The sequence below is a fragment of the Danio aesculapii genome, chromosome 2 (assembly GCF_903798145.1).
Source record: "Danio aesculapii chromosome 2, fDanAes4.1, whole genome shotgun sequence".
Classification (NCBI taxonomy): domain Eukaryota; kingdom Metazoa; phylum Chordata; class Actinopteri; order Cypriniformes; family Danionidae; genus Danio; species Danio aesculapii.
In genome coordinates, this window is record NC_079436.1 from 11,922,655 (window position 1) to 11,949,918 (window position 27,264).

The following is a 27,264-nucleotide window of genomic DNA, read 5'->3' on the forward strand; positions in this document are numbered from 1 at the left end:
CCCGGTCTTCAATTTCATCCGCGACAAAAAATACTATTGAAGTCAGTGGGTGACAGCTACTATCATTTTTCAAAATTCTTTTGTCTTGAGCAGAAGAAAGAATATGAAATCTTCTGGACAAGTGAAGGGTGAGTAAATGATGACAGAATTCCTTTAAAACTTTTTTGCTGTTTCTGCTGAGAAATCTGCGGATTTATGCGGAATAATTTTAGGAGTATCATAACTAAAAACTTAATATATGAAATAAAAAATATTACCTTTTAAGTTTTTATTTAATATTTATTTTATATTAATTAAATCCACATTAAAATTTAATTAAATCCACTTTATTTGGTAAACAAAACAAATATCTCATATAATATCTCTACTAAAAGACAGAAAATATTACTTTACAAATTGTATTGTAAATAAATCATATGAATATTTTCATATTAGTCAATACTAGTAGTGAAATTAATTAAAAAACTTGATAACTATAAACTTACACACATTTACACAAGTAAATAAACAGAATTAATGATGGGCTAAAAATCTGCAGAAATCTGTGGAATTCTGCGTGCGCAGATTCCGTGTGGGCCTACCCATGACTCATGGTGGTAAATGTAATGTAATTTTTTTATTTACTCGTGTTCAATTTGTGTATATTTTCATCATTGAACAGGAACCCCATGACCGGCGAGCAAATATATGTTTTATAAACTTATGTGGCATCTGTCGTTCATTGTCAATAAGGACTTCTGTTCTTTTCAAGAAAATAAAATTTATTACATTTTCAACCAAGAAATATATATTTTGGGAAGCTACTTTGAAACTCTACACTATAAACAATTACAAAAACATTACTTGCCTGGGGATAGAGTGCTGTTTTTAGACCTGCGTTTACACAGAACTTGAAGTTGCTTTCTTAGTAATATAATTAATTTACACAAAACTGTAGTTATTTAGATGCTTATCAGTGTTATGGCTTCAATTATTCTAGGGAAAGACTGCAACAGAAATAACTGTTAGGTGGTAAATGACCGCAGGGAACAAAAAAATCTTGTCACATCCAGAATGGTTAAGAAAGCAAACATCCATGGTCAAATGCAGCAAAAAATAAGTTTTATTTAGAGAATTCAAAAAGGAAGTATAACACATGGGGTATTCATTTCAGTAAAGAAAGCTGTATAAAAACTCTGCTGGACTGCTTTACCCTGACATAGATCAATATTGCTAATGAGCAAATTAAAATTAAATGGACAGAGAGTAAAAAACAACACAGCAACAGAGTCTTACAGTATACAGTATCTCTGGATGTAACATAGCAGTTATCATTTCATATAATTCTCAAAGCAGCTACATAAGGCTGGCAAGTACATTACAAACACAGAAAGATCTGTCAAACTAAAACGTTTACTATATAACCCTCATTCCTTGAGGGGGTGAGGGGAGGGGGTCAGCGTACGCAGCTGGCAGCAATCACAATCAGCTGTGAATAAAGATGCCAGCCAGCCAGATCTTTTCTAGCTGAAGAGTCGAACTACAGCTGTCAGTTAAGGCGCAGTCACTGTGGTGAAGGAACATAGCATTTCCGTTCCTTGACTCAGGAAACGAGGGTTACGTAGTAACCGATTCATTTCCCAGCGGGAGGGGAACTTTAATGCTATGTGGAAAAACATCCACTATGGGGAAATGTATGGAAAACACCATAGTAATTTAACTTTACCCCGTCGCTGGTGAGAGGTTTGCCAGGCTCCAACGTGAGTGCACCATCATCACCAGAGATGCAGCCTTCAACGTGTGCGCCTCAGCCACAAGAAGCATCAGTGCAGTCAGAACTGTTCCACCAGCCGGGTTTGGGTCTGTGTCAGGTCCTGGATTTAGCATATCTTTGGTCTGCACAGCACTTGTGTTTTTACCACCTAATTTCCTTCTTACATCCCATAATTTTACAAGTTGCAAATTACAAAACACATACAAAGTGCTGCTGACTGTTCACTGGTGGATGGGGTGTTCACAGAGCCAGATTGACTCGGGTATTGCACACAGACCTGATGTAATGTGTCATATATTGGCACTCGACCAGGACCAGACTGAACATTTAAATTATTGACCTGAAGCTGCATGAGTCCTGGGTCAGGTCTTGTGTCCTTAAGTCTCGGTTCCGCTATGAAGACCTTTAGTCGCAACCTTAAGATTATGTGGTTTACATGCTGTTTACTGCTCAACATTATACATTTTCTTGAGTATAGAAATGCAAAAAGTAAAAGTTTGTCAGTTTACCTGATTACAGAGTGTTATTTCCTTGCTTATACTGTACACTCACCGGCCACTTTATTAGGTAGACCTTACTGATACCGGGTTTTACCCCCCTTTGCCATCAGAACGGCCTTAATCCTTTGTGGCATAGATTCAACAAGGTACTGGAAATATTCCTCCGATTCCGTATTAGTCCATATTCACACGATAGCATCACGCAGTTGCTGCAGATTTGTTGGCTGCACATCCATGATGCGAATCTCCCGTTCCACCACATCAAAAAGATGCTTTAACGGATTGAGCTTTGGTGATTGTGGAGGCCATTTGAGTACAGTGAACTCATTGTCATGTTCATGAAACCAGTCTGGGAGGATTCGCTCTTTATGAAATGGCACATAATCCTGCTAGAAGTAGCCATCAGAAGATGCGTACACTGTGGTCATACATGGTCTGACATGGCCAACAACAATGTAGGCTGTGGCATTGACACAATGCTCAATTCGTACTAATGGACCCAAAGTGTGCCAAGAAAATATCACCACAACATTATACCGCCAGCCTGAACCGTTGATACAAGGCAGGATGGATCCATGCTTTCATGTTGTTAATACCAAATTCTGACTCTACCATCCGAATGTCTCAGCAGAAATTGAGACTCATCAGACGAGGCAACGTTTTTCCAATCTTTTATTGTCCAATTTTGATGAGCCTGTGTGAATTGTAGCCTCAGTTTCCTGTTCTTAGCTGACAGGAGTGGCACCCGGTGTGGTCTTCTGCTGCTGTTGCCCATCCGCCTCAAGGCTCAATGTGTTGTGCGTTTACTGGAAATTTTCTCTTTTTCTGACCATTCTCTGTAAACCCTAGAGATGGCTGTGCGTGAAAATACCATTAAACTCAGCAGTTTCAGAAATACTCAGACCAGCCCGTCTGGCACCAACAACCATGCCACGTTCAAAGTCACTTAACTCTCCTTTCTTCTCCATTCTGATAATAGGTTTTAACTGCAGCAGATTGTCTTGACCATGTCTACATGCCTAAATGCATTGAGTTGCTGCCATTTGATTAGCTGATTAGAAATTTGTGTTAACAAGCAGTTGGACAGGTGTACCTAATAAAGTGGCCGGTTAATGTATAAAATTATTTAACTTCTTGTATTGTTGTTTTTAAATTTTTGCTACTGCTTTGCAAACTATAAACATGCACTTAAGCTAGCAGTTAAATTATTTCCAAGTTTTAATGAAGGTAGAACTGCTGGGAGACATTTAATTTAATTACCTTCTTACAGTGATTTAAAAAAGGGTTCCACAGGGCCATAAATCAACATGAGAACCTTTGATCAAACCAGGCATCTTCCTCTAATTTTGAGTTCTCAAGAGAGAAACAGGCTTTAACAAGAACCCCATAGACTGCAGATGAATCAACATCCAACATATAAAGATGCTAAAGTGGGTGTTCGGTACATGAAAGACCAGGAAAGAGATAGAAAGAGAGGGAGAGAGAGACCGTATCTATTTCTGAGGAATATTTTGGAGAATGAAGAGCAAAGCCTGCGCATTCCTTGTCAGCTTCTCTGATGTAAGATCGTACATGAATATTTTATGATGCTCAACTCCACCAGGAGCTCCTCCACAGTTCTTCCCTCCACTTCAAAGCGTGGCTAAAGTTAACGCTAATGCTAATGCTACTCTCTGCGCTTCTTATGGTGTAGCAGCTGATGCAAGAAGCATTGCCACAGGGATAGCTTTGTTCTGTTAGCATATATATGGTTTGTTTCAAGGACAAAAAGACCTTGAGCCGAGTTTGGAATTTTGCTCATATCAAACGGTTTTGCATCTCATTCATATTAGCACGCAGCGATCATCCTGGGAGATTTAGTGATATCAAGCACAGGACTGTTCACAGTACTGATGGCCTTGCTGACACATTCATGCCCTCACGTCACGTTTGAAGTGCATGCGTGATAAGCAAGACCTCACACAGATGGGCAGTAGTTTCACAGCATGATGTTCCCGCTGGAGAAGGAAATGAGAGGCACTTTGAAGGCTTGCTGTAGATGTAGGGCGCAGATCCACCAGAGATGAGATAAGTACAGCAGCGTGACTGCTTTTCACTTAGACCATACTGTTCTTCTGAATATCATGGTGATGTGGCTGATGTCTGGATATGACTAATAACTCCCATTAAAACAATTCAAAAACATAGTGATGTTCAGCAGTCTTTTTGTTTATCTTGTTTCTATATATATATACAGTGCTTAGCATAAATGAGTACACCCCTCACAGGTCTCTCTTTTAAACTAATAAATACGGGGTGTGCCCGTATAAACACGCAAGCGGCAGCGGAGATGAACTCTAAACTCAAAAAAATTTTTAAATACAACTCTCTTGAGCTGTAAAGTGAAAAATCACTAAAGAAGTTGGCTGTTAAATTGATTTTAGCAGAGACGCAACTCATCATTTTTACATTTTTAGCTAGGGATTAATATTAGAGTAGCCTGATAAAATGTTTGGTTGGACACTGCACAGGCCCACAGTAGTCTACTATAATTAATATTAGAATTTATTATATTCATTATTATTATTATTATTAATATTAAAAGCTATAAAATTGACAAAACTCAGAACCGTTTTGAATATTTGCTTTCATTTTGACATCGATAAATTGCACTTTTACAGTTGTGAAAAGAAACATCCCATTATGGAGCAGCAGTCTCAAGTTAGGACACTTTAAAATGCTTTTTGGTTTTAAAGATAATCGGGCTGTGAAGTCAAGTTTACAGTGTTAGAAATTAAATAGGTATATAGTGCGTGAGTAAGTGGATTTGCCGCTGATCAACTTCTCACATGCGCTGCGTGAAGGCTGAATGATAATCTTTAAAAATATGTAATTTAGGCTATACTGCTATTTGCTCATGCAAAATTAAACACCAGAAAATATACTGTAGGCCTATTTTAATGGATAAAATACAGTCAGCATATCGATTTTATTTTGACTTGTAAGCTCATGGCCCTACAGTAAAAATGAAAATGTAGCCTGAAAGCAAGTTATTAAAATAGGCTAAATAAATAAATAAAATGATGGGTAGGCCTAATAGCCTGATGGCTTATTATGGCGGTTTTACAAATGCTAACTGGACAATTTCACCAAAAAAAAAAAAAGACTTATGATTGCCTAACATACAGTAAATCATTATTTTTACCTTTATAATTATAATCAAAGTTATATAGTCTATTGAGTTGCATGTTAACCATGCTAAAGTGTAACCAATTTTCATGGGAATAACTGTGAATTTCTTTCTTTCTTTCTTTTTTGAGGTACTGTAAGTCGACACACTTTTTCTGGCTACACTAATGCCTTAAAATGTAACTAAGTAACAAATTTAGCTACTATTTTTAAAAAATTATATTAGATTGTAACTTTTAACTTTTTCCTGACACTGAAATTGGTTGGGTTATGAAACGTGATAACTCGATTATGGTGATTTCACTATATTTATTTATTGTTATATGAATAGTTGCTTAGGTTGCATGTGTGGGCATAGTTTGAAGTCTTTACCTAAAACTATAAAAATGTATTTTATTTGAAGTAAAACAGAAAGAAATAAAGAGAATAAAGTATCATTTTAACCACTCATTTGACGCTGTATCCTTAATCCGTCTTTGTTAATGTAAACTCTATTATTGTATAACCTTCACTGATAAACGTCTGCCCAGTTGGTGGAATGAACTCCCTAACTACATCAGAACAGCAGAGTCACTTGCTGTCTTCAAGACACGACTAAAAACGCAACTGTTTAGTCTCCACTTTCCTTCCTAATCTGCAACTGCCTCTCTGGCTATACCACTAACTGTGCCCTCTCTCTCTCTCTCTCCAAAAAAAAATAAAATTAAATTAAAAAAAAAAAAAAAAAAAAAAAATTTTACTAATGCTTTGCTTCTTAGACTTTACACACCTGAAACTTGTCTATAGCACTTGTTCACTGCTGCTCTTATAGTTGTGTGAATTGCTTCCTTGTCCTCATTTGTAAGTCGCTTTGGATAAAAGCGTCTGCTAAATGACTAAATGTAAATGTAAATGTAAATGTAACTTAGGCAGTAGTGCAAAGTAATAAATAAGTGAATAAATAGCCTAAATGAAAGAAACAAGAGGGACTAAAATCAGTCACCCGGTGTAGTGCCCCCAGATGGGATTAAAAAGCCCCCTCAGTTATGACATCCTGGCACTAGGCCTGCTTCCAAGTGGCATACAGCAACATTAAAAGAGTTGCAGAAATTTCTGGAAAGTATTGGCTGTGAAATACATGTGACAACAATCTCCCATATTCTTCATATGTCTGGGCTATGGGGTAGGGTGGCAAGATGGCAGCCTTTTCAAGAAAATCCAGGCCCAGTTAAATTCTCCCAAGAGCATGTGGGAAAAGGTTGTATGGTCTGATGAAACCAAGGTTGGACGTATTGGTCATAGTTTCAAAAGGTAAGTTTGGCGCAAAAACAAAACAGCACATCACCATAGAAACACCATATCCAGTGAAGCATGGTGGTGGCAGCATCATGCTTTGGGGTTGCTTTTCCAGCTAGAGCTTGGATCTTAGTAAAGGTGGAAGTAAATATGAACAGTGCTAAATACCAGTTAATACTAGAAGAAATCCTTCAAGCTTCTACTAGGAAGCTGAAGATAAAGAGGAACTTCATCTTTTAGCATGATAACCATCCCAAGCACACATTCGAATCAACAAAGGATTGGCTTTACTAGAAGAAAATGCAAGTTTTGGAATGGCCCAGCCAGACCCCAGACCTGAATCCTATTGAAAATCTGTGGAGTGATCTGAAGAGGGCAAATTTAAAGCATTTTTGTGAAGTAGAGGGGGCAAATATTGCCAAGTCAAGATGTGCCATGCTGATAAACTCGTACCTGCTGTAATAAAATGTGCTGTAATAAAATTAAATGGTGCTTCAACAAAGTATTACTGGTCACACATTAGTTAATGTTAATTAATGCATTTACTAACATGAACAAACAATGAACAATGCATTTACTACAGTAATTTATCATGTTAGTTAACGTTAGTTAATGAAAATACAATTGTTCATTGTTAGTTCATGTTAAGTCACTGTGCATTAAATAATGTTAACAAGCATGGACTTGGATGTTAATAATGCATTAGTATATGTTCAATTGTGATTAACAAATGATGTACAAGTGTTGTTCATGATTAGTTCATGTTAGTAAATGCATTAACTAATGAACCTTATTGTAAAGTGTTACCGAATTACTTTAAAGGTGTGCACACTTATGCAACAACATAATTGTATTATTTTTTATTTTTTTAGTTCCCCCCACCTAAAGGATTTGAGTTTGAGCTGAAAAAGCAACCCCAGAGCATGATGCTGCCACCACCATGCTTCACTTTTCTTTGGTGATGTGCAGTGTTGTTTTCGTGCCAAATATACCATCTGAAACTATGACCAAAAGTCCAGCGTCAGACCATAACACCTTTTCCCACGTGCTCTTGGGAGAATTTATCTGGGCCTGGATATTCTTTGTAAGAAAAGGCTGCCGTCTTGCCACCCTACCCCATAGACCAGACATATGAAGAATATGGGAGACTGTTTTCACTTGTATTACACAGCCAATACTTGCCAGAAATTTCTGCAACTCTTTTGATGTTGCTGTATGACTCTTAGAATCCTCCCTGATCAGTTTTCGTTTTGTCTTTTCATTAATATTGGAGGGAGGTCCAGTTCTTGGAAATGCCACTGTTGCACCATATTTTCTCCACAATATACTCTGTTATAAAAGGGTGTGCATACTTATGCAACCATATTATTTACGTTTTTTTTACGAGTTTGTTTTTTTTATGCAATTGTACAGGTTATAGTTTACATTGAATGTGGAAAAATTTCTAAAAGTATTTATTGTGGTTTCTTTTTTTTTACAGCACAGACACCTTGCATTTTAACAGGGGTGTGTAGACTTTTTATATATAACCACTGTATATATTAGATTAGTCAGTGCCAAATCCAAAACTGGAACTAATCTATTTTTGGAATATACATATAATATTGTATTGTAATTGTTATAGTGTAATATTGTATATTTAAGTGCTGAGTAATAATATATTAAAAAAGATGCTTACTATGGACTTAAGCTTTGTTTTAGGGTTATTTCATAATATGATGCCTTGTTTACTATATAATAATATAATGTGTAAAAAGACATAGTGAAATCAAATATAATCTCAGCAATGACATGATCACAATAACACGGCTGACAAAATCAAGCTGCACTGGTTTTAACACCTTACATCGTGAACCACAATCCACAAAAATGATCCATCGCTCAGATGGCTTGCTGATTAGCATCTAGCATAGTATAAGTTCATTCTTGCTCCGTACAGGTTTCTGTGCAGAAGCTGATGCAAAGCAATAATGGAATTACCTCATGTTGCCCCTGGCAGAAGAATGATGTCATCCTGTAAGAGCTGCCCACCCCCTCCCCCAAAAAAAGACCCTCTGCTACAGGCTAACGATGAAGTCACCCATGACATCATCCGCTAGACAGACCATCTCGTGATCGCTATTGTCTTGTTTTCAAAGCTTTACTTTGAAAAATTCATATTGTATGTCATGTTTATCAGCTGAGTTTCGCTATTAGTATTTCTGCATGCAGTTTTTTGAGGCCAAAGTTGTTATTGCAGCTTAACTCTAAAGCATTAAAGCGAGGCATTGTGGTGTGAATCTCATTTCACAGCTCTGTGAAATGCAGCTCTAATAGCCTTTGCTCAGCAGGTGACTTCACACAGAGCTGTAGCATAAAGAGCATTTTTTTTGTTGTTTTTCAGTTTCGTTCAGAACAATTTTCAGATGACAGAAATCGCTTTTCCATGTGGGGAGAAAAATGACATCTTGAATACCTTATATAGCATCCTGCGGACTGTGGTTGGTGACAGTAAAGCTGGTTGATAGAATTAAAATACTGGGCAGTTTATAGAATATTTCTCATACAATCTATATAGTATTTATTCATCAAAATATGATGCAAAAAAAAAAAGAAAGAAAGCAGATGTGGCACTTGAGATGTAGCATTATGAAAATTCATATCATGATTATAGTGAACAAATTCATCACAAATAGACGAATTACCAGTTTGTAAACATTCAGGATGCGCGCGCAGCGTGGTTGCAGAAAAAAAGCGGGAGCGCTAGCATTTACAGCGAAGGAATGACATCCGATGCGGTACAGAGTTTGTTGTTGTCTTGGAAATAAGTTATATTGATTACATATTATATATATTGTTTACATAATGCTTTCAGCATATTATAACAGCTTGTCACCCAGGGATAAGCACAGTTATTCGGCAAAATTAACGTTAACGTGAGCGACGTTCATCTGACTGGTCCATTTGCAATAGCACCCTCCCAATGGATATTGGATAAGATGAAATGGCCAAAAATCCAGCCCCAAATATACAACTTTCTCATTGAAACTCCAAGTGATTTTACAAGAGAGAAGTTAAAGGCCTACAAGTCTTTGGATGCCAACAATTTTGTTCTGTGTGGTCAAGTGCAAGAAATGATGTTCCATGATTACCAGTTTCAAAACTTTGGAGTGCTAAAAACCGAGGTTCTGCCTAGCCAAAGACAAGGAAAAACGACAAAGCTATACAAGGCCCGGGTAATCATCAACAGGCAAAACTGCATTCTGACAGCAAACTGCACCTGTACAGCAGGGTATGTGAACTTACACTTTTACGTTTCATTCTAAGCATTCAGTGTCCACAGTTTAATTAACCATATTTAACTGTTTTTGCTGAAATCATTGCTGCAATCAAAAACGAATAATGTGTATGATTCAGTATAGCGTGAACTTACCAGATATAAAATGAGAACTGCAGAGTCGAGCATTTTTAATTAGATCCTCACTTCATTCAGCTCCCTTTTAGATAAAGACATCTGCGGTTGGTATTAAAAGCAGTGTTGTGGTCGAATTTGGCATCCTACCGCACAACACGAAATATTTGTTATTGCAACCGTTCACTTTTTTTTATTTTCAATGTATATAAGTGAAAGGCAGATTTCTGAAAACAATATTACTCTACTCAAGTATGCTGATGACATGACTATAGTTGGACTTATGGTCAAAGGAAAGGAGGAGCTAGAGAGGGCCTACTTTGAGCACATAGAACATCTGGTGACATGGTGGGAGGAGAGTGCTTTGTCACTAAATGCTTTGAAAACTAAGGAACTAATTATTAGTAGGGAAGGGCAGCCTATATGTCATCCAGTTACTATTGAACGTCAACTAAGATTGTAAACAGTTTTAAGTATTTGGGGATTATTTTCGATAGTAGTTTATATTTTGGTGAACACGCAGACTATATCTATAAGAAGGCAACACAGAGACTCTTTCTTTTAAGGAAATTAAATAGTTTTAATGCTAGTAAGGGTATTCTGAGGAAGGTTTATACCAGTCGGTTGAAAGTATTATCTCCTATTATATTTCTTGCTGGTACGGAAATCTTGGAGCTAGAAGCAACTGTAAACTTGCAAAGATTGTTAACACGGCTAGTAAGATCATAATGTAGCCCCAGAAGCAGCTTGTGGAACTGTATATAAACCACAATAGACGGTACGCCTCACAGATAGTTCAGGACTCCACCCATCCTCTTTCTTAGGAATTTGAAAAGCTTCCTTCTGGTAGACGATACAGAATACCCACAGCAAAAACAAATATTTTTTAAGAAATCTTTTATACCTATTGCTATTACCATATTGAATAAATGATCATGAAGTAGTTTGTATGTTATCTAGTGGTTTCATAGCTAGGGTTTGTGTGGTTGGTAATCTGTGGTGTAGGAAGCTTTGTGTTTGTGCTCTGTGTTTGTGTTTTGTATTTGTGATGTTTGGGAGGTCAAAAACGAATTTCCACACATGTGGACAATAAAAAACATAGAAGTTCTAGTAAATTGAAACTGTGTCAGTCCAGTTTTCATTGTTGAAGTTCAGTTTAGTTCAGTGTGGCTAAATTTTCACTGCTGAAAGCCCAAACACTGAAGAGCAAATCCATTGATTTGCAGTCCACGAGTCCTAAACCGAGTAAGCCAGTGGTGACATTGACGAGAAACAAAACTTCACCAATTAACGAAAGTGAAGGGAAAAAAAACCTTGAGAGAAACCAGGCTCAGGTGAGCATAACCATTTTACTTGTGGCCAAGCTTCTTGTGCAGAGCTGCAGTCTAGGCACTTGAGGCTTATTGAACTTATTGTTTGCTAAAGCCACATTTGGAAAGCTACCTCACATAGATTTTACATTTTTTTCACAAAACTGCAAAAACCTGCTTTATAAAATCCAAAACAGTTTTGTGCGATTTGATGAAAATATCTGCCATTTTATTGCAGGCTGATATTGCCAACATAGGCTCATTTTGAAAACGTAGCCCTATATACATTTCTGGAGATCGCAAATAATGTAGCCAAAAGTATGGGTGGCTGTATTTTGTCTTAAAAAACAAACGCTACAGGGTGGTGTGACGCCGTTCCTTTTCGCACTTATCAGCTGAACGCTTACCTCCGTATGGATGGCTTTCCCACGGTTACCAGTCTGTCCAGTTAGCTCGCCATGTACGTCGGCGGACTTGAGACACAGACAAGAGTTGACCACGACGACGGGTTTGAGTCTGGAAAAGAACTGTTCCAGAAAGCGATAAGACAAATACAAAATCCCAAAAAATTAAATAAACAAGTAAATAACAGGGTGAGAATGTGGTAAAATATGAAAACGCAGTGAAAATCAGGCGAGGGCTTTTCTTTTTCTGGATTGCTTTTTAAAACTGTCAGTTGGGTTTAGGGAAGTGAGTGCACCGGTCAATCTGAGCTTTTGAAAACACTATTGGTTGGGTTTAAGTAAGGAGGAGGGTGGGTCAGTCAGTCAGTCAGTCAGTCAGGTGGATTTATGCGAGAACAGCAGGCACGAATGGCACTCGCGAAAGAAATTTGAGATCTCAAGAACCATACAAGCGACCTCTGGTGGATTCGCAAAAATAAAAACTGCAAAATAGTAGCTCCTGGTATGTATTTGGTGCTCTCCAGAACTGTATACATTTTCAGAATAAGCCTGGGTTGGATTCAATTCAATTCAATTCAATTCACCTTTATTTGTATAGCGCTTTTACGATCTAGATTGTGTCAAAGCAGCTTCACATAAAAGATCATAGTAAATTGAAATAGTGTTGTTCAGTTTTTAAAGTTTAAGTTATTAAGGATATTGCAATTTGATTTGTGATTCAATTTTGTGAAGTCAAGATTCAGCTCAGTACTCTCAATAATGTGCAGCGCAAATTTTAACTGTATTTAAAAATAAGTATTTATCAATTGTCTCTAAAAACGTGCACTTACATAACAGCTACTCATAATGTCACAGGATTTACAACGAGTTTTCAAAATTGCAATAATCAGTCATGGTTTTAATAATAATGAGACTTTGAAACATTGATTCATTAGTTTTCCTTCAGATTAGTCCCTGATTATCAGGGGTCACCACAGTGCAAAGAACCACCAATTATTCCAGCATATGTTTTACACAGCGGATGCCCTGCAAGCTGCAATCCAGTACTGGGAAACACCAATACAGTACACTCTCACATTCACACACATACACTATGGCCAATTTAGCTTATTCAGTTCACCGATAGCGCATGTGTTTGGACTGTGGGGGGAAACCGAAGCACCTGGAGGAAAGCCACATGAACACAGGGAGAACATGCAAACTCCACACAGAAATGTGGCACTCATCATAAAGCAGCTTAATTGTGCAAATTACAACCTTGTTTAATATCTATATTAAAAAGAGTGTTTTCAAAGAGACTGGGTTGTTTCTATGGTTACTTCATTCTAAAATAGTACTGTAATCAATTATTCCTCCAGTTGTACTCCAATGAATTTAATCATCCTGAGCTACACTGTCATAAAAACCAGTCTCTCTGAAGTTATTAATATGTGCTCAGGAATTGGATGAATTAGATTATGGCTGCTTTATAGGTCCCTCAAGTGAACTTTAAGTGCTGTACATACAGTGCACACTTTGCAATTATACAAACTATACAGTCTTATGTAACTAAAGTGGATTTAGAGGAGGTCTGCGGGTGCATTCAGGGACAGTAGCGTATTTTGCGCGCAATATCAAGTATACAAAATAAAATGTAAAACGTCACCTTGGAATTATACGGTTCTATCTGCGTTCTGAATCATTTTGAGATATTGAGTTTCAAAGTTTTTGCATTCCATGAAGCAAACAGTATGTGTGTAACAGTTCTCTTTCATACATTAACATGACAGAGACCCTAAATGTACTCTAAATGTAAATGATCAAAATTCTCTTTGTACATTGGGGTAAAACAAACAGGGCAAATGCAGATAGACCCTTCTAATTCTAAAAACTCATTTTCAACTTAGAAAAGTTGATCAGGTAGATCATTCTTTGAAGAAATGGTGTTGTAACAATACTGTATGCTTTCTATAACATTTATTTAATGTTTTAGGAAGAATATTTTTTCTTGTTTAAGCATACAAATAAATGAAGCATACAAGGCTGTGCTAAATATTTTGTCTAGAGCAGATGTTAATTTTATGTAGAAAAATATGGTAATATTTATTTATTGAATTATATGTCCCATAGAATAAATTAAGATTTTGCCCTTCAATCCTTTATATCAAATTTGAAGATTTTAAAAGAAGCAAATGAGCAAATGAGTTTAATAAACACTGAAAATGTTTCACTGACTGTATATTTTTTTATTATAATGTGTTAAAAAGTGTCATGTTGGGGGCGTGTCCACAGTTCGCTGATTTAGGGGTGTGTTGCTTCACATGTAAATTAGTTTCGGCTTCCCGCCAACGTAACAAGGGGGCGGAGCCATGAGCTCACCCGCTCTGCGTTTGCAACAGAGTGTGACAGGCAGACTGAGAGGAGCAGGAGTGAGAGGATCCGCATTCAGTCGTACATGTACGACTCGGACACAGACCAAGCAGAGAGTACAAAATCATATGTGTCTTTGTACAGTTTTACAGCCAACTGTGTGCTAGTTTCAAGTGCCGAGCTTGTACACAGAAACTAATAACCACGCACACTGAATTAACTTTGACTGAGGCACCGGATGCGCCGCTTGAAGCTGCGACACGGCACACCAGACGCTCTCTGTGGCGCGGCAGAAACATGAAGTGTCCCGAATCGTCGCGCCACACATTTTTGATTTGTAAACATAGGTTTCTATCAGGGTACACACAACGGCGCTTCAAGTCTGCAGAGGTCCGCAGCACCCAGTCGTCGACTTTAGCGTACCCTGATAGAAACCGATGTTTAGAATTCTAAAATGCATGCTAGTTAAGATCACAGGGAGCTTCTGAGATCGCGAGTAATGCAAACGGCTGAAGTATAAGGTAGACTCAATGAGAAGTACACATGTTTGCTAACCTACCTAAAGATATAACCAATAATGACTATTGTGACACTGTTAGACAACTTTTCTTTTCAGTGGGTAAAAGTTATTTAAAAAGGGCTGTTGAAATAAAAGGAATCCACTATTTCTCTTACCTTTATGCTATTTAGGAGCCATGTGCATGCACTGAAAGGTAAAGGCTGCCCTCTCTCTAAAGTTGCTTTCTTGGCATGACATTACAATAACAGCAACTTTAGATAGAGAAAGTAACGTGACAGCAGTAGGAAACGTGCAGAGCGAGAGAATTTCCACTGGTTAACCGATCGCGAATGTTTGGGTTTCTTGAACAGATACAAAAGAAGTATAAAAGGATGATAATAATAGTATTATTCATGTGTCACCTCCAAATATGCTTAGGCGGCCATTAATATACCTGGGCGGCCCACCCAAGTAAAGTCTATGTGTGGGAAGCACTACCTTTTAATAAATTTAGATATTTTTGGAGCATGGTGTTGCTGCCTTTATATTAGCTTTTCTTGTACAAAATATATAAAACCTTGATGAGACCGCAGATTTTCAAATGAGTGGTGCTTGGTAGGTTGTAGGGACCTCAGTACATCATATTGTAATATGTGAGATAAAAATAACATTATCATTTTTCGTTCAAAAAGAAAAAAAATGCATTTCATTCAAATCAATTCATCTTTATCCCTATATCGCTTTCTACATTGTAAAGAGCACAATAGAAATAAAGATGTATTCAATTGAATTGGAAAAAAAGTAACGAAAATCCAACTGTGAAAAGGTAACACAGCATAAAAAAAGTGTAATTGTTTCAGGTAGAAAACAAACTATACAAATTACATGTAAAATAAAAGGGTATTTGCATGCAACTATTTTGGTTTGTAGTTTCTTCAAACATAGTAAGACATAGTAGATCGCATTAGAGCAAAACTAAACAGTACATTTAAAAATAATCTGGCATGTAATTACAATGCAAAATATACAGCATCCAACTCCTTTTGCTAGTATATGATGATGATGATGCAATGTTTTCCAAGTCAATTTAAAAACGAGATCCCAATAGAAACTGTAGAAAATGAGCATAAATCAATCAGGGATCATTGGTTGGATTAAAGTCTACATGAACTGGAAACTGTGACCATTTTTTTTTACATATTATGATGCAGTTCCTAGAGAAACAGAATATTAATTGATAAAACAGGGGGCGTGGCTTGTTTTATCTACTGCAAGCTAATTGGATGTAAGTAAAGTGGGCATTTAAGAGAGTTATTACAACTTAACAGACACCTCCTCCTCACAATTTCTGTTTGTTATAACATGCTCAACCATGCCCCTCGAACTGTCCGTTTTGAAGGAGTTTTTCATATCTACCAATACCTCAGACTAGGCCCAAACCCAATTTTATTTTTGTAGCCCTACCCCTTCCTCTTGGCCCTTGAAATAGAGTGTGAAGGGGAAGGGCTTCAACATTAACCCCTAAGAAATGGGACACCACTACAACACCTGTACACCTCATCGTATGTAATCGCGATCTCTTGCTTTATATGTGGTCGAAGAAAGCGACTGCTGTAGTTTTTCCGGTTGTGTTATTTTTTTGGTATTTGTCTTCAGAAAAACCCTGAAGGCAACAATATCATGTTATCATAACGATATAACGCGGCAATAATTCCATAACTGTATTGCGCATTTACACCGTGACCATATTTATCTATGTGAAACACATGAAAACAACATTAACACTATATCAGACACTGTAAAAAAGGTCATTCCCACAGCCACTAGACTTTTTTGACAGGGTTATTCGAGTGTCATCCAGTGTCAGATGTGAAAGAATGTTGTGGGACTGCTATACAGGAGGTATTATTACGGATTATGGATGACAATATTAGGTGTTTTTTTAGTGATTTTTTTAAAAAAGCATGACGGTAAAACATGAACGCCGTCATGAATGAATTATGTGACGTGCCAGCTCAAGCACGCAACAAAATGTAGGGAACCCAAACCAAGTTGAATACAATAATGTAAAAAGATATTTATTTAAAGGTTACAAAAAGACAAAAATGATCAATTAAAATAATGTGCAAAGGGGTATCAAAGTAACCAAATTAAATGTCTAACATAACATAACATTCAAAACAACAAATTACATGGGAGCAAAGTTCAAATAAACAAAAAAATAATAATATAAGCGGTGGGTAAGCCAAAGGAAGTCAAACGAAAAAACGATCCTCCAAAGCAGTCTCCAAACACAATTTGGAAGCTCCCTTTATAAGCCTGAAGATTAGCCACACCTGCTGCACCATAACGAGTCACCTATTTAGAAACACAAAACAAAAACCGGAAAACAGAACGAACCAATCACAAACCCATAACAATCAAAACATATGCTTGTTTGTCGTAAAAACTCATAATAATGACAAAAAATACTAATTTGTGTATCTCCTGACTTCCGTGTGTAGCCATGCTGTCATTGTAGATGGTGTATTCTGGGAAATGTTCATACCCTTTGAATTCGAGCGTGGTCCTAAAAAATCTTTGTTTTAAGGGCTATCTAGCCCCTCCCCTTAGCCCTTTGCCTTCAAGCTAAAGAGAATTGGGACACCACCCCTTCACGTGAACATGCAGGGGTAAGGGGAATGGCTAAGGGGGAGGATTGGGGCATAATCTGCTAACTTAACTGAAAACAAACAGGAAGTGCATTTTCAGATTTCAATTTTATATTACAAGGGCAAACCATTTTTTTCTTAATGACATGCTCAGATGAATTGTTCATCACAAAAGCAGCAATTAGAGGTAACAAAATTAATACAGCTAGTTTTGATTTCATGTGTACTTTAAACACAAATATTAACAGCCATGCTTTTGCTGTTCGCCATATAACAGACGCACACAGGATCTTATTACTTACTTATTCTTGACATGTTCGCTATGCAGGCTTTTTCTTCCTTCCCACAAAAAGCAATTTTGTGTCTTATTTGATTGACACCGGGTAAGCCAGTGCCACCCTGGTTGACTTGTATAGAATTTTAATATCTACCATTTATCCGTATTGTCAGAGTTTTTAAACAGGGTGAGTTTACTCAACCCTGACTGCATAAAGATCTGAATTTCAATAGTCATGTCAAAGCAGTGAGTAAATTAGCATACTATAATCTCAAAAACTTTGCAAGAGTTTAAAGGACTTAGAGAAACTTGTTCATGCTTTTAACAGTATCTGAGTGGATTACTGTAATGGACTACTCACTGGCCTTGCCAAAAAGACAGTCAGACCCTGTTTACACTAACACGTTTTAGTTTTAATACGGGGTATTAGAATGAAAACGATCCACGTCCACACCGGCATTTCACCTAGCGGAGCTCTCCGTCCACACTACACCACTGAATACAGACACTCTGTCAAGCGCTGCAGCTTTTGCGCATGTCTGAGCTCCAGGCAGTCAGCGGGTGCTTTGAGCACAGAACCCCAAGTGAGAGCTGTGCATGTCGGACGGTTCATCAAGAATCTACTGCTGGATCTAATCTCGCTACATTATTTAAACAAGATATTTAATTTATATTGTTGTCTATATCTAATGACATATTCCCCAAATTTGGTCTTTTGAATCTATTACTTGTTCTCAGATAACGTGTTTTGGCTGAGCGCAAAGATAAGTTCATATATTAATTAAGGTAACCGCGTACACTGATTCAGCACATTTGTCTGATTGCTTGCCTTTATTTCCTATATTGTATAAATTTATTGTACGTTATACTTTTATAATGGCCATTATTGATTATTAAAACTGATATTCAGCAAAAGAGACAGGGAATGTTTTATATATTTTCAATGAAAATGAAAGGAGGCAGTAATGTTATAGGCTCTGTTTCGTTATAAATATGCATTATAAACATGCATACAGTGAAGATGCAGCTACAATATAAATATGCAGCTATATAAATATGCAGCTACAAGATGCCACAACATTTTTGGTGTCTGTTAAGTTGTTAATATCAATATGAAAATTGACAGTTCCTTATATCATGTTTTCATTTTATTGTTGAGATAGTGAAACAACGTAGCCATGCTAATGACGATATAAAGTAGCCTACACTGTTCCCTTTGAAGATTTACCGGACGTGTCCTCAGGAGTTTGTTTTCTATATCAATGCATGCTTGCGAAATCTGAACTTAGAAGAAAAGGACTGAACTTTGTGTAGGCTATTAATATTGAAGGAAAGATAGGCGAATGTCTGTAGCCATGCCTCCATTTTCAGATGTCTCCATTTTCCCCCATTCACACTGACACAGAGCAGCAGCGTTTTAAAATGAAAGCGGCCTCTTCAGCTTTATCCGTTTTCGGCGCTCGAAAACTCTGGGGTAGTGTGGACAGAAGGCCCAACCATAGGAAAACTTATGTTTTAAAATGAAAACGCATTAGTGTAAATGGGGCATCAGACAGTTACAGCTCATCCAAAATGCTGCTGCCAGGATTCTGACCAGAACCAGAAAATCAGAGCACATCACGCTCATCCTCGGGTCTTTACACTGGCTCCCAGTTACATTCAAAATAGACTTTAAAGTATTACTACTTGTCTATAAATCACTAAATGGCCTAGGACCTCAACACAGTACATTACAGATATGCTCACTGAATACAAACCGAGATACAAACAGATCACTCAGATCATTAGGATCAAGTAAATTAGAAATTCCAAGATTTCAGAAAAGCAGGGTGAATCGGCTTTCAGCAACTACGCCCCCTGCTGCTGGAATCAGCTTTCAAAATGATCAGATGTGCTCCAACATTAGGCACATTCAAATCAACACTCAAAACACATCTGTTTAGCTGTGCCTTTACTGAATGAGCACTGGGCTATGTCTGACAGATCACGCTATTATGTATTTCTTTTCTTTTTCATTATTTTTCCACCTGTTTTAACACATTTTAATCTGTTTTTGAATTATTTTTTTCTTGTTTCTTTTATTCTTGTTTATGGAAAGCACTTTAAATGACCATTGGGTATGAAATGTGCTATATAAATAAACTTGCCTTGCCTAATGTATTTTATTTTGAAAAGGAAATTTGTTATTTCATTAAACAGAGTGAACTGTTTTGGAATCATTTAAATAAATTAAACAACATCTCCTCTTTGTTCCAGCGTGGATCCATGGGGACCCAAGGAAAGTCATTTACCCCACAGACAGCACGGGTCAGTTCTGTGGCCAGAAGGGAACACCCAATGCGTAAGTGCTACTGACACCACCAGCCAATCGGCTGCTTTGGTGGGAGGTGCTTGCATATTCTCCATTCCACAAAAACTACACTTGTAAGCCACGCCCTTCTTGTAATTATAATGTTCGGATTATCATCCCTTCAATTCTTTCCCTCAAAGTACAAAGTAAAATAATATTAGCCTTCTAAACCTTGGCTTTACATGCTTTTGTACTGAATTCCTTTTCCTGTGTGAAGTTGTGCGTTGATTGGCAGCACACAACCTTGGGGAAAATAAAGAACTGCTCATTAGCAGAGCTGGGACACACTGATAAGAGTGTTTGTTATGCACAGCCGTACAACGAGAGATGTTTGCTCTGTGGTGAATTGGAGGCAATTGGATCTGTGCAGTTCATAATTAGGAGATGCGATGCCCTCAGTGGTTAAGGGGATTATGGGTAAGGGGGGGAATCTGACACAATCCCTTAATGCTTTGCTCTGATAAAAAAACATTGAACGCTGTGGTTTTTATCTATAATATTATAAACATTTCTCTCTGCGTTTCTGTTATTCGGCAGGCCGGAGGATGCTGATCGTTTAGTATTGAACCTGGATTAGATGTGATTTACAAAGTAACACACACAGGAGTTTTATTGCATGATAAACTGAATGTTTATAGTGGAAAGCTGCTTAAACCTGGATTTCAGTCCTGTATACATAACCGAATACCTCCACTGACACCTACTGGTAAAAACAGCCATTTCACACTGTAATTTACAACAACATAAAAATTGTCCTCCACAGAAAGAAAGCCATATTATTCTACTTCAACATACTGAAATGTGCCAGTCCTGCTGTCCTGATAAACCTCCAGTGCCCTACTACTCAGGTAACAGGCTTGTTCATTACACATCCTGGCATTGTTTATTTCATTTCGCTCTTGGCTTTCGCATAAATAACGCTTTTGTTTTCTAGATGTGTGTCTCCAAGTGCCCGGATCGATTTGCAACGTACACAGATATGCAGCTACTTTATAGATTCAACAAGAGCCACTGGGATTACTATAAACAGTTCTGCAAGCCAGGCTTCAATAACCCCCAAAAGGTAAATTATATAGCCATGCTATGCCAAATAAGTTGTTGTGAACTCAATAAATACACAATGCATTGAGTTTTTTTAAATGGAACTAAGTCATTTATATGGAGGAAAGGTGTGTGTGTGTGCGTGTGTGTGCGTGTGTGTGTGTGTGTGTGTGTGTGTGTGCGTGTGTGTGTGTGTGTGTGTGTGCGTGTGTGTGTGTGTGTGTGTGTGTGTGTGTATGTGCGTGCGTGCGTGCGTGCGTGCGTGTGTGTGTTTTGGGTTGGCTCAGACTGCACAATGTCAGTCTGATTTTGGTTCTATCCATTTGATGTAGGGTGCCGTGATGATTTGTATTCAACAGTGGCTGTCAGGATACAAGAATCTGTCATTTTTCATCTTGTAGTGTGCAATAATGTATAACAACTAACAAATCTGGGATGTTTCTCAATGTTCTGGCAGAAAGACTACTACACTGAAAAAAAAAATTCATTGGATTTACTAAAACATTTTAAGGTAACCGATTGCAAACAACATATATGCGCTGAATTTAAACAAAGAAATTATATTTAGTAATGTTCAGCTAAATTTGTTTGTTTGAATTCAGCCCATAGAAATTGTTTGCAGCCAATTACCTTTATTTATCAGGGGTCGCCACAGCGGAATGAACAGCCAACTATTCCGGCATGTGTTTTACGCAGCGGATCCCCTTCCAGCTGCAATCCCAGTATGGGAAAAACCCATACACACTCTTTACGGCATGTCTTTGGACTGTGTGGGGAAACCGAAGCACCCAGAGAAAACTCATGCCAAGATGGGGAGAACATGCAAACTCCACACAGAGACTTGTGCCTGTGAGGCAACTGTGCTAACCACTGTGCCACCATGCTGCCCTAAAAAATAATAATTAATTCACTTAATAATTTTTTCTGTGTATTGTAAAAACAAAAGTTATATAGACAAACTATGTACCACCCCTATGCAAGAATGTGTTACTTAGCTGTTGTGTAATAATTGGCTATTCAAAATAAGTACCTACATAAAAGAGTATGCATATATTCGGATACAGTCTAGCATGTTCCATTTTCCAGACCATTTCATAGTCTAGCATGTTCCACAATAATCCATAACAAGTGTTGTCACATCTTTGATGTTGCACCCTCCACTGAAACCCTCAGTGAGATGAAAGAGAGGGAAGATAGTCAGTACAAAACCAAATATCAATCAGCTCATGGTGTGAGTTACAGGGGGGCTAATAATTCTGACTTCAACTGTATATACAGCTCACTTTGACACTCTCGTTGCTGAGTCTTGTTTGGTTAACACCAGTGGTGTAGTCCTTGCTATACGCACGTATACTCAGTATGCTTACTTTTTTCCACGAGGTGTTTGGGTATTACCATTTCTGGAGATATATAATATATATATATATGTTTTATGAGGCAAAGACTACTCTTAAATCGCGTAACAATATGCAATTTAAAAGGGTAACTACTAGTATATAATAGCGACAACAGAAGACAGACTCCTAATAGTTTGGTTTAAAACAAGCATGCATGAATGTGACAATTAAAAATAATGGCTGATTGATGTTTAAAGGAACCTATTAAATGTAAAGTAATAAGCCAGTAAAGAAAGTAAGTTAAAAAGCTGTCTTTCCATATATGCACAGGCCCTATTAAGTTAACTTAAATAAAAGCTTAAATTGTTGTAACTATCTTGTTTGACTCTTTTCAGTATTAAAATGATTATATAAGCTACATACTGTATACATACAGCCAATTGCCAAGGGTAGCTTATATATATAATATATAGCTAATGAATCAAAGAAACACTGACTTTCGTCGTTTATTTGCCTACTTTTATTTAAAATTTGGGTCGAGTGTAATAGTACACCACCTTTTTTTAGGACTACACCACTGGTTAACACCCTGTAACATTGCGAAGCTTTCCCTGGTATAGTTTCCACATGTTCCAACCCTAGCTTTGTTTTATCGTTTACCCTGTCTGCCGCCTGTACCGACTCTCTGCCTGTTACCTGACGACGCCTCCGGATTTTCTTGTTTGTACCAGTTTGCGCCTGTTTTTGATCATTGCCTGTTTGACCAAGATTCTTAATAAAACCTGCACAAGGATCCTCACTCCGTTGTCACTCCACTCCCTTGTGGTTACAATATTTGAACATATTTTCAATATTTTATTCTCCTGATTTTTTTTGGGGGGGTTAAAGACTATTCAGTATTAAAATATTCACACAGTCTTCCAGAAATCATTATAATATGCTGATTTGCTGGTCAAGGACATTTCTTAACATTATCCAGGTTTAAACTTCATATATTCTTATAATATAAATAAAGAACATATTAATATTCTTCACATAAATTAATATAAATAAATTCTGAATATAAACTTAGATAACATCGTTATGACACTTAATATATTCATGCAAAAACTGTGTGTAGAAAATAAATATACATTTCAAAGGAATCAAGTTTATTTTTAAATAAAACTATTGACATGTCATTTCTGCAACTTTGATTCATTTACTGAATTTCTTTATCAGTTACTAATTTTATATCATAATTATGTACTGTATATATCATGTAAGCATTAAATGTTCCTGTGTAATTTACCTCAGCCTGTAAATCTTTTTAGTTAAGTTTTTCAGACCACAAAAGTTCCACAGACCTTTACAGAGCTTTTAAAACGTCATTCTGAAGAGCTATTTTGGTAGCTGAATGATTTCTTTCAGTATACGTGAACAGTGAATTTACTTCAGAGCACTTCATGCTTCAGCAGATGTCAGATTGATGTTTTTGCAATGGTTATGTCTATGTTGTCTCCTAATGTTCAAACCCATAATGTATGTAAATGGACTCAGAGAATAGCAGGGAGTCATTCATCATATAACTTACTCTGATAGAGCTGTCATACTTTGGAGTAAAGGAAAATTCTTTTCTTATTGCAGTCAGTGGCACAAGTGCTGCGAGATGAGGACTGTCCGTCAATGATAGTGCCAAGCCGACCATGTAAGTGATTTGTGTTAGTGTGTGTGTGTGTGTGTCTTATAAACCTTTTGGCTTACTTTTTAGGAACTGAAAGCATTTGAATTAAAACACTTTAAGTTAGTGTGCACTTGTTACATGTTTAGTGTACTTAATATAGTAGTTACAATTAATTATGCATAATTACATGATTACATGCAGCTAAAGCCAAACCTAACCCGTATTCTAACCCTAGAATAAGTATTAATAAGTAATTAATAATACTTCCCAGCAGGCACACAATGTCATAAGATGTTAATATTAGGTTAGATTTAAGGTGACCAAAATTCAATGTCTAGCCAGCATCTAAGGACAACATTATTTTGATGTCCAATAACAACATCAAATGACACTGACATCTTAGGTTGTGTTGCAAAGTGACCTAAATCCAACATTGAGCCAACATCTTAAACCAATGTCATATTGACGTTTGGATCATCCAAAGTATGATAGACATCATAGTGGTAACATCCACACAGCATCAAGCCGTAACATCATAAGACGTATTTGGTTGTATTTTGGTTGCGTTGCAAAGTGACCAAAATTCAACGGCTGTCCTACATTGGACACTGGTGTTGGTCTGACATTGGGTTCTGACGTTTGTTCATTTCCACTCAAAATGCAACGTCCCCACAATGTTGGGGTACAACATCAATCTAACATCATGTTGACGTCCTGTATCTGCTGGGTTAGTAGTTAATTGAACAGGTACACACAGTAACAAGGACACCTTCAAATAAACTGTAACCTCTAAAAAACATTGTAAAATCTAAAATCGTTAGAAATAGCTATTTCAATAACACACCTACTCTTATTTCTAATCAACGTAACTTCACTAAGTGAGGTTCCATTTTAAGTCATTGAAATGTAGCTAATATATGCTAATTTACATTGAAATAAAGTAGCTGTTTACTTTGTATTTATAAGCTTCATTAGTCTTATTTTATATCATAATTTCAGTGAGTGCTAGGTTACAAAGTCACTGAAGTAATTTACATTGGAAATAAGCAGCTGTTTACATTGTGTTTATAAGCTTCAATATTATTATTCTTTATCATAATTTCAGTGAATGAGTGTATAATTTATACTGAAACTAAGTAGCTGTTTACTTTGTGTTTATAAGTTTCATTACACGTATTCTATAGCCTATCATAATTTCAATGGGTGAGTGTTAGGTTACAATTTAAGTCACTGAAGTAGCTAATATATGCTTATTTTCATTGAAAAAAAGTAGCTGTTTACTTTGTGTTTATAGGTAAGCTTTATTATTATTATTCTATATCATAATTTCAGTGGGTGAGTGTTAGGTTACAATTTAAGTCACTGATGTAGCTAATATATGCTTATTTTCATTGAAAAAAAAGTAGCTGTTTACTTTGTGTTTATAGGTAAGCTTTATTATTATTATTCTATATCATAATTTCAGTGAGTGAGTGCTAGGTTACAGTCACTGAAGTAGCTAATATGCTATTTTACATTGGAAATAAGCAGCTGTTTACATTGTGTTTATAAGCTTTAATATTGTATATAATTTCAGTGAGTGAGTGCTAGGTTACAATTTAAGTCACTGAAGTGGCTAATATGCAAATTTACAAAATTAAGTAGCTGTTTATTTTGTGTTTATAAGCCTCATTATTCTTATTCTATATCACAATTTCAGTGAGTAAGTGCTAGGTTACAATTTAAGTCACTGAAGTTGCTAATATGCTAATTTCCCTAATGAAAAAAACAGCTTAAATCAGCATAGGCTGGTTAGCTGGTCAACCAGGCTGGTTTTAGGTGGGTTTTGGCCACTTCCAGGCTGGTTTCCAGCCATTTCCAGTCAGGTCTTAGCTGGTCAGGCTAGTAGATGACCAGCTAAAACCACCTTGACCAGCCTAACCAGGCTGGGGGCCCAGGCAAAACCAGCTATGTCCAGCTTAAACCAGGCTGGTCATTTTCCAGCCTGACCGAGAGGGGTCTGAATGCAGATCTGGTGCAGTGCAATCTGTGCTGCAACCAATGCTTTTAATGCGCTCACCTAACCCCACCCGTAACCCTACCCCTCACAGTGACGTCATTCGCTCCATTGAGTGCATTGTGTCTGACATTGCAATGCTGAGTGATGTAATCTCAGCTTGCATCATAAAGGCTGCATCCAGATACTATTGGCCTGACCAGCTAAGACCAGGCTGGAAATGGCTGGAAACTAGCCTGGAAGTGGCCAAAACCCCTCTAAAACCAGCCTGGTTGACCAGCTAAGACCAGCCAACCAGCTAAGCCTGGTTTAAGCTGTTTTTCAGTAGAGTTACAATGAAAAAAAGAAGCTGTTTACTTTAATTGTGTTTATATTATTCTATATCATAATGTCAGTGAGTGTTGGGTTACAATTTAAGTCACTGAAGTAGCTAACATATGCAAATTTTCATAGGAAATAAGTAGCTGTTTACTTTGTGTTTATAAGCTTCATTAGTTTTATTTTATATCAAAATTAAAGTGAGTGAGTGCTATGTTACAATTTAAGTCACTGAAGTAGCTAATATATGCTAATTTACACTGAAATTAAGTAGCTGTTTATTTTGTGTTTATAAGCTTCATTAGTCTTATTCTATATCATAATGTCAGTTAGTGAGTGCTAGGTTAATTTAAGTCACAGAGGTAGCTAATATGCTAATTTACATTGGAAATAAGCAGCTGTTTACTTTGTGTTTATAAGCTTCATTAGTCTTATTCTATATCATAATTTCAGTAAGTGAGTGCTAGGTTACAATTTAAGTCACTGAAGTAGCTAATATGCTAATTTACATTGGAAATAAGCAGCTGTTTACTTTGTGTTTTTGAGCTTCTTTGTTATTATTCTTTAGAAGTTAATCAATTATCTTTTTTCACTTGCATTGAAGTTTTACAGCGCTGCTTCCCAGACTTCGTCACCAGAAATGGCACCCTAACGGTCGCTAACAAAACCGCTTTCAAAGATGCACTGGACACGGCCAGAAGTGTGACTGAACTTCGAGACGCAGCCAAGTATGTATCTTTACCATTAACATATTTCAAGTTTTGTGTATTTTCACGATTTTAGAGCCCCCTTCTGGTAAGCATTTGTAGCTGCACATGCCAAAACTCTAAAACAGGGGTGCCCAAACTTTTTCTTATGAAAGGCCAAAAACAAAACTTGATTGAGGCTAGTGGGCCGAAGGTAAATATAGTTCCAATGCGTAATTTCCTAATTTATTTAATAATATTTAAAAATGACTAGAAAACATTGCTTTATATTAACT

General features: G+C 36.9%; 1 protein-coding gene across 1 annotated transcript in view; it reads left to right on the forward strand.

Annotated features, from left to right (window-relative positions):
• The window catches only part of slc44a5a (solute carrier family 44 member 5a), a 193,759-nt gene that overhangs the window by 146,222 nt on the left and 20,273 nt on the right, over positions 1-27,264 (forward strand). The window contains exons 4-8 of the mRNA XM_056472869.1: positions 19,834-19,918; positions 20,691-20,775; positions 20,862-20,990; positions 23,932-23,992; positions 26,887-27,010. Coding sequence (XP_056328844.1) covers positions 19,834-19,918; positions 20,691-20,775; positions 20,862-20,990; positions 23,932-23,992; positions 26,887-27,010 — 484 coding nt within the window. The remainder of the gene's footprint in view (positions 1-19,833; positions 19,919-20,690; positions 20,776-20,861; positions 20,991-23,931; positions 23,993-26,886; positions 27,011-27,264) is intronic.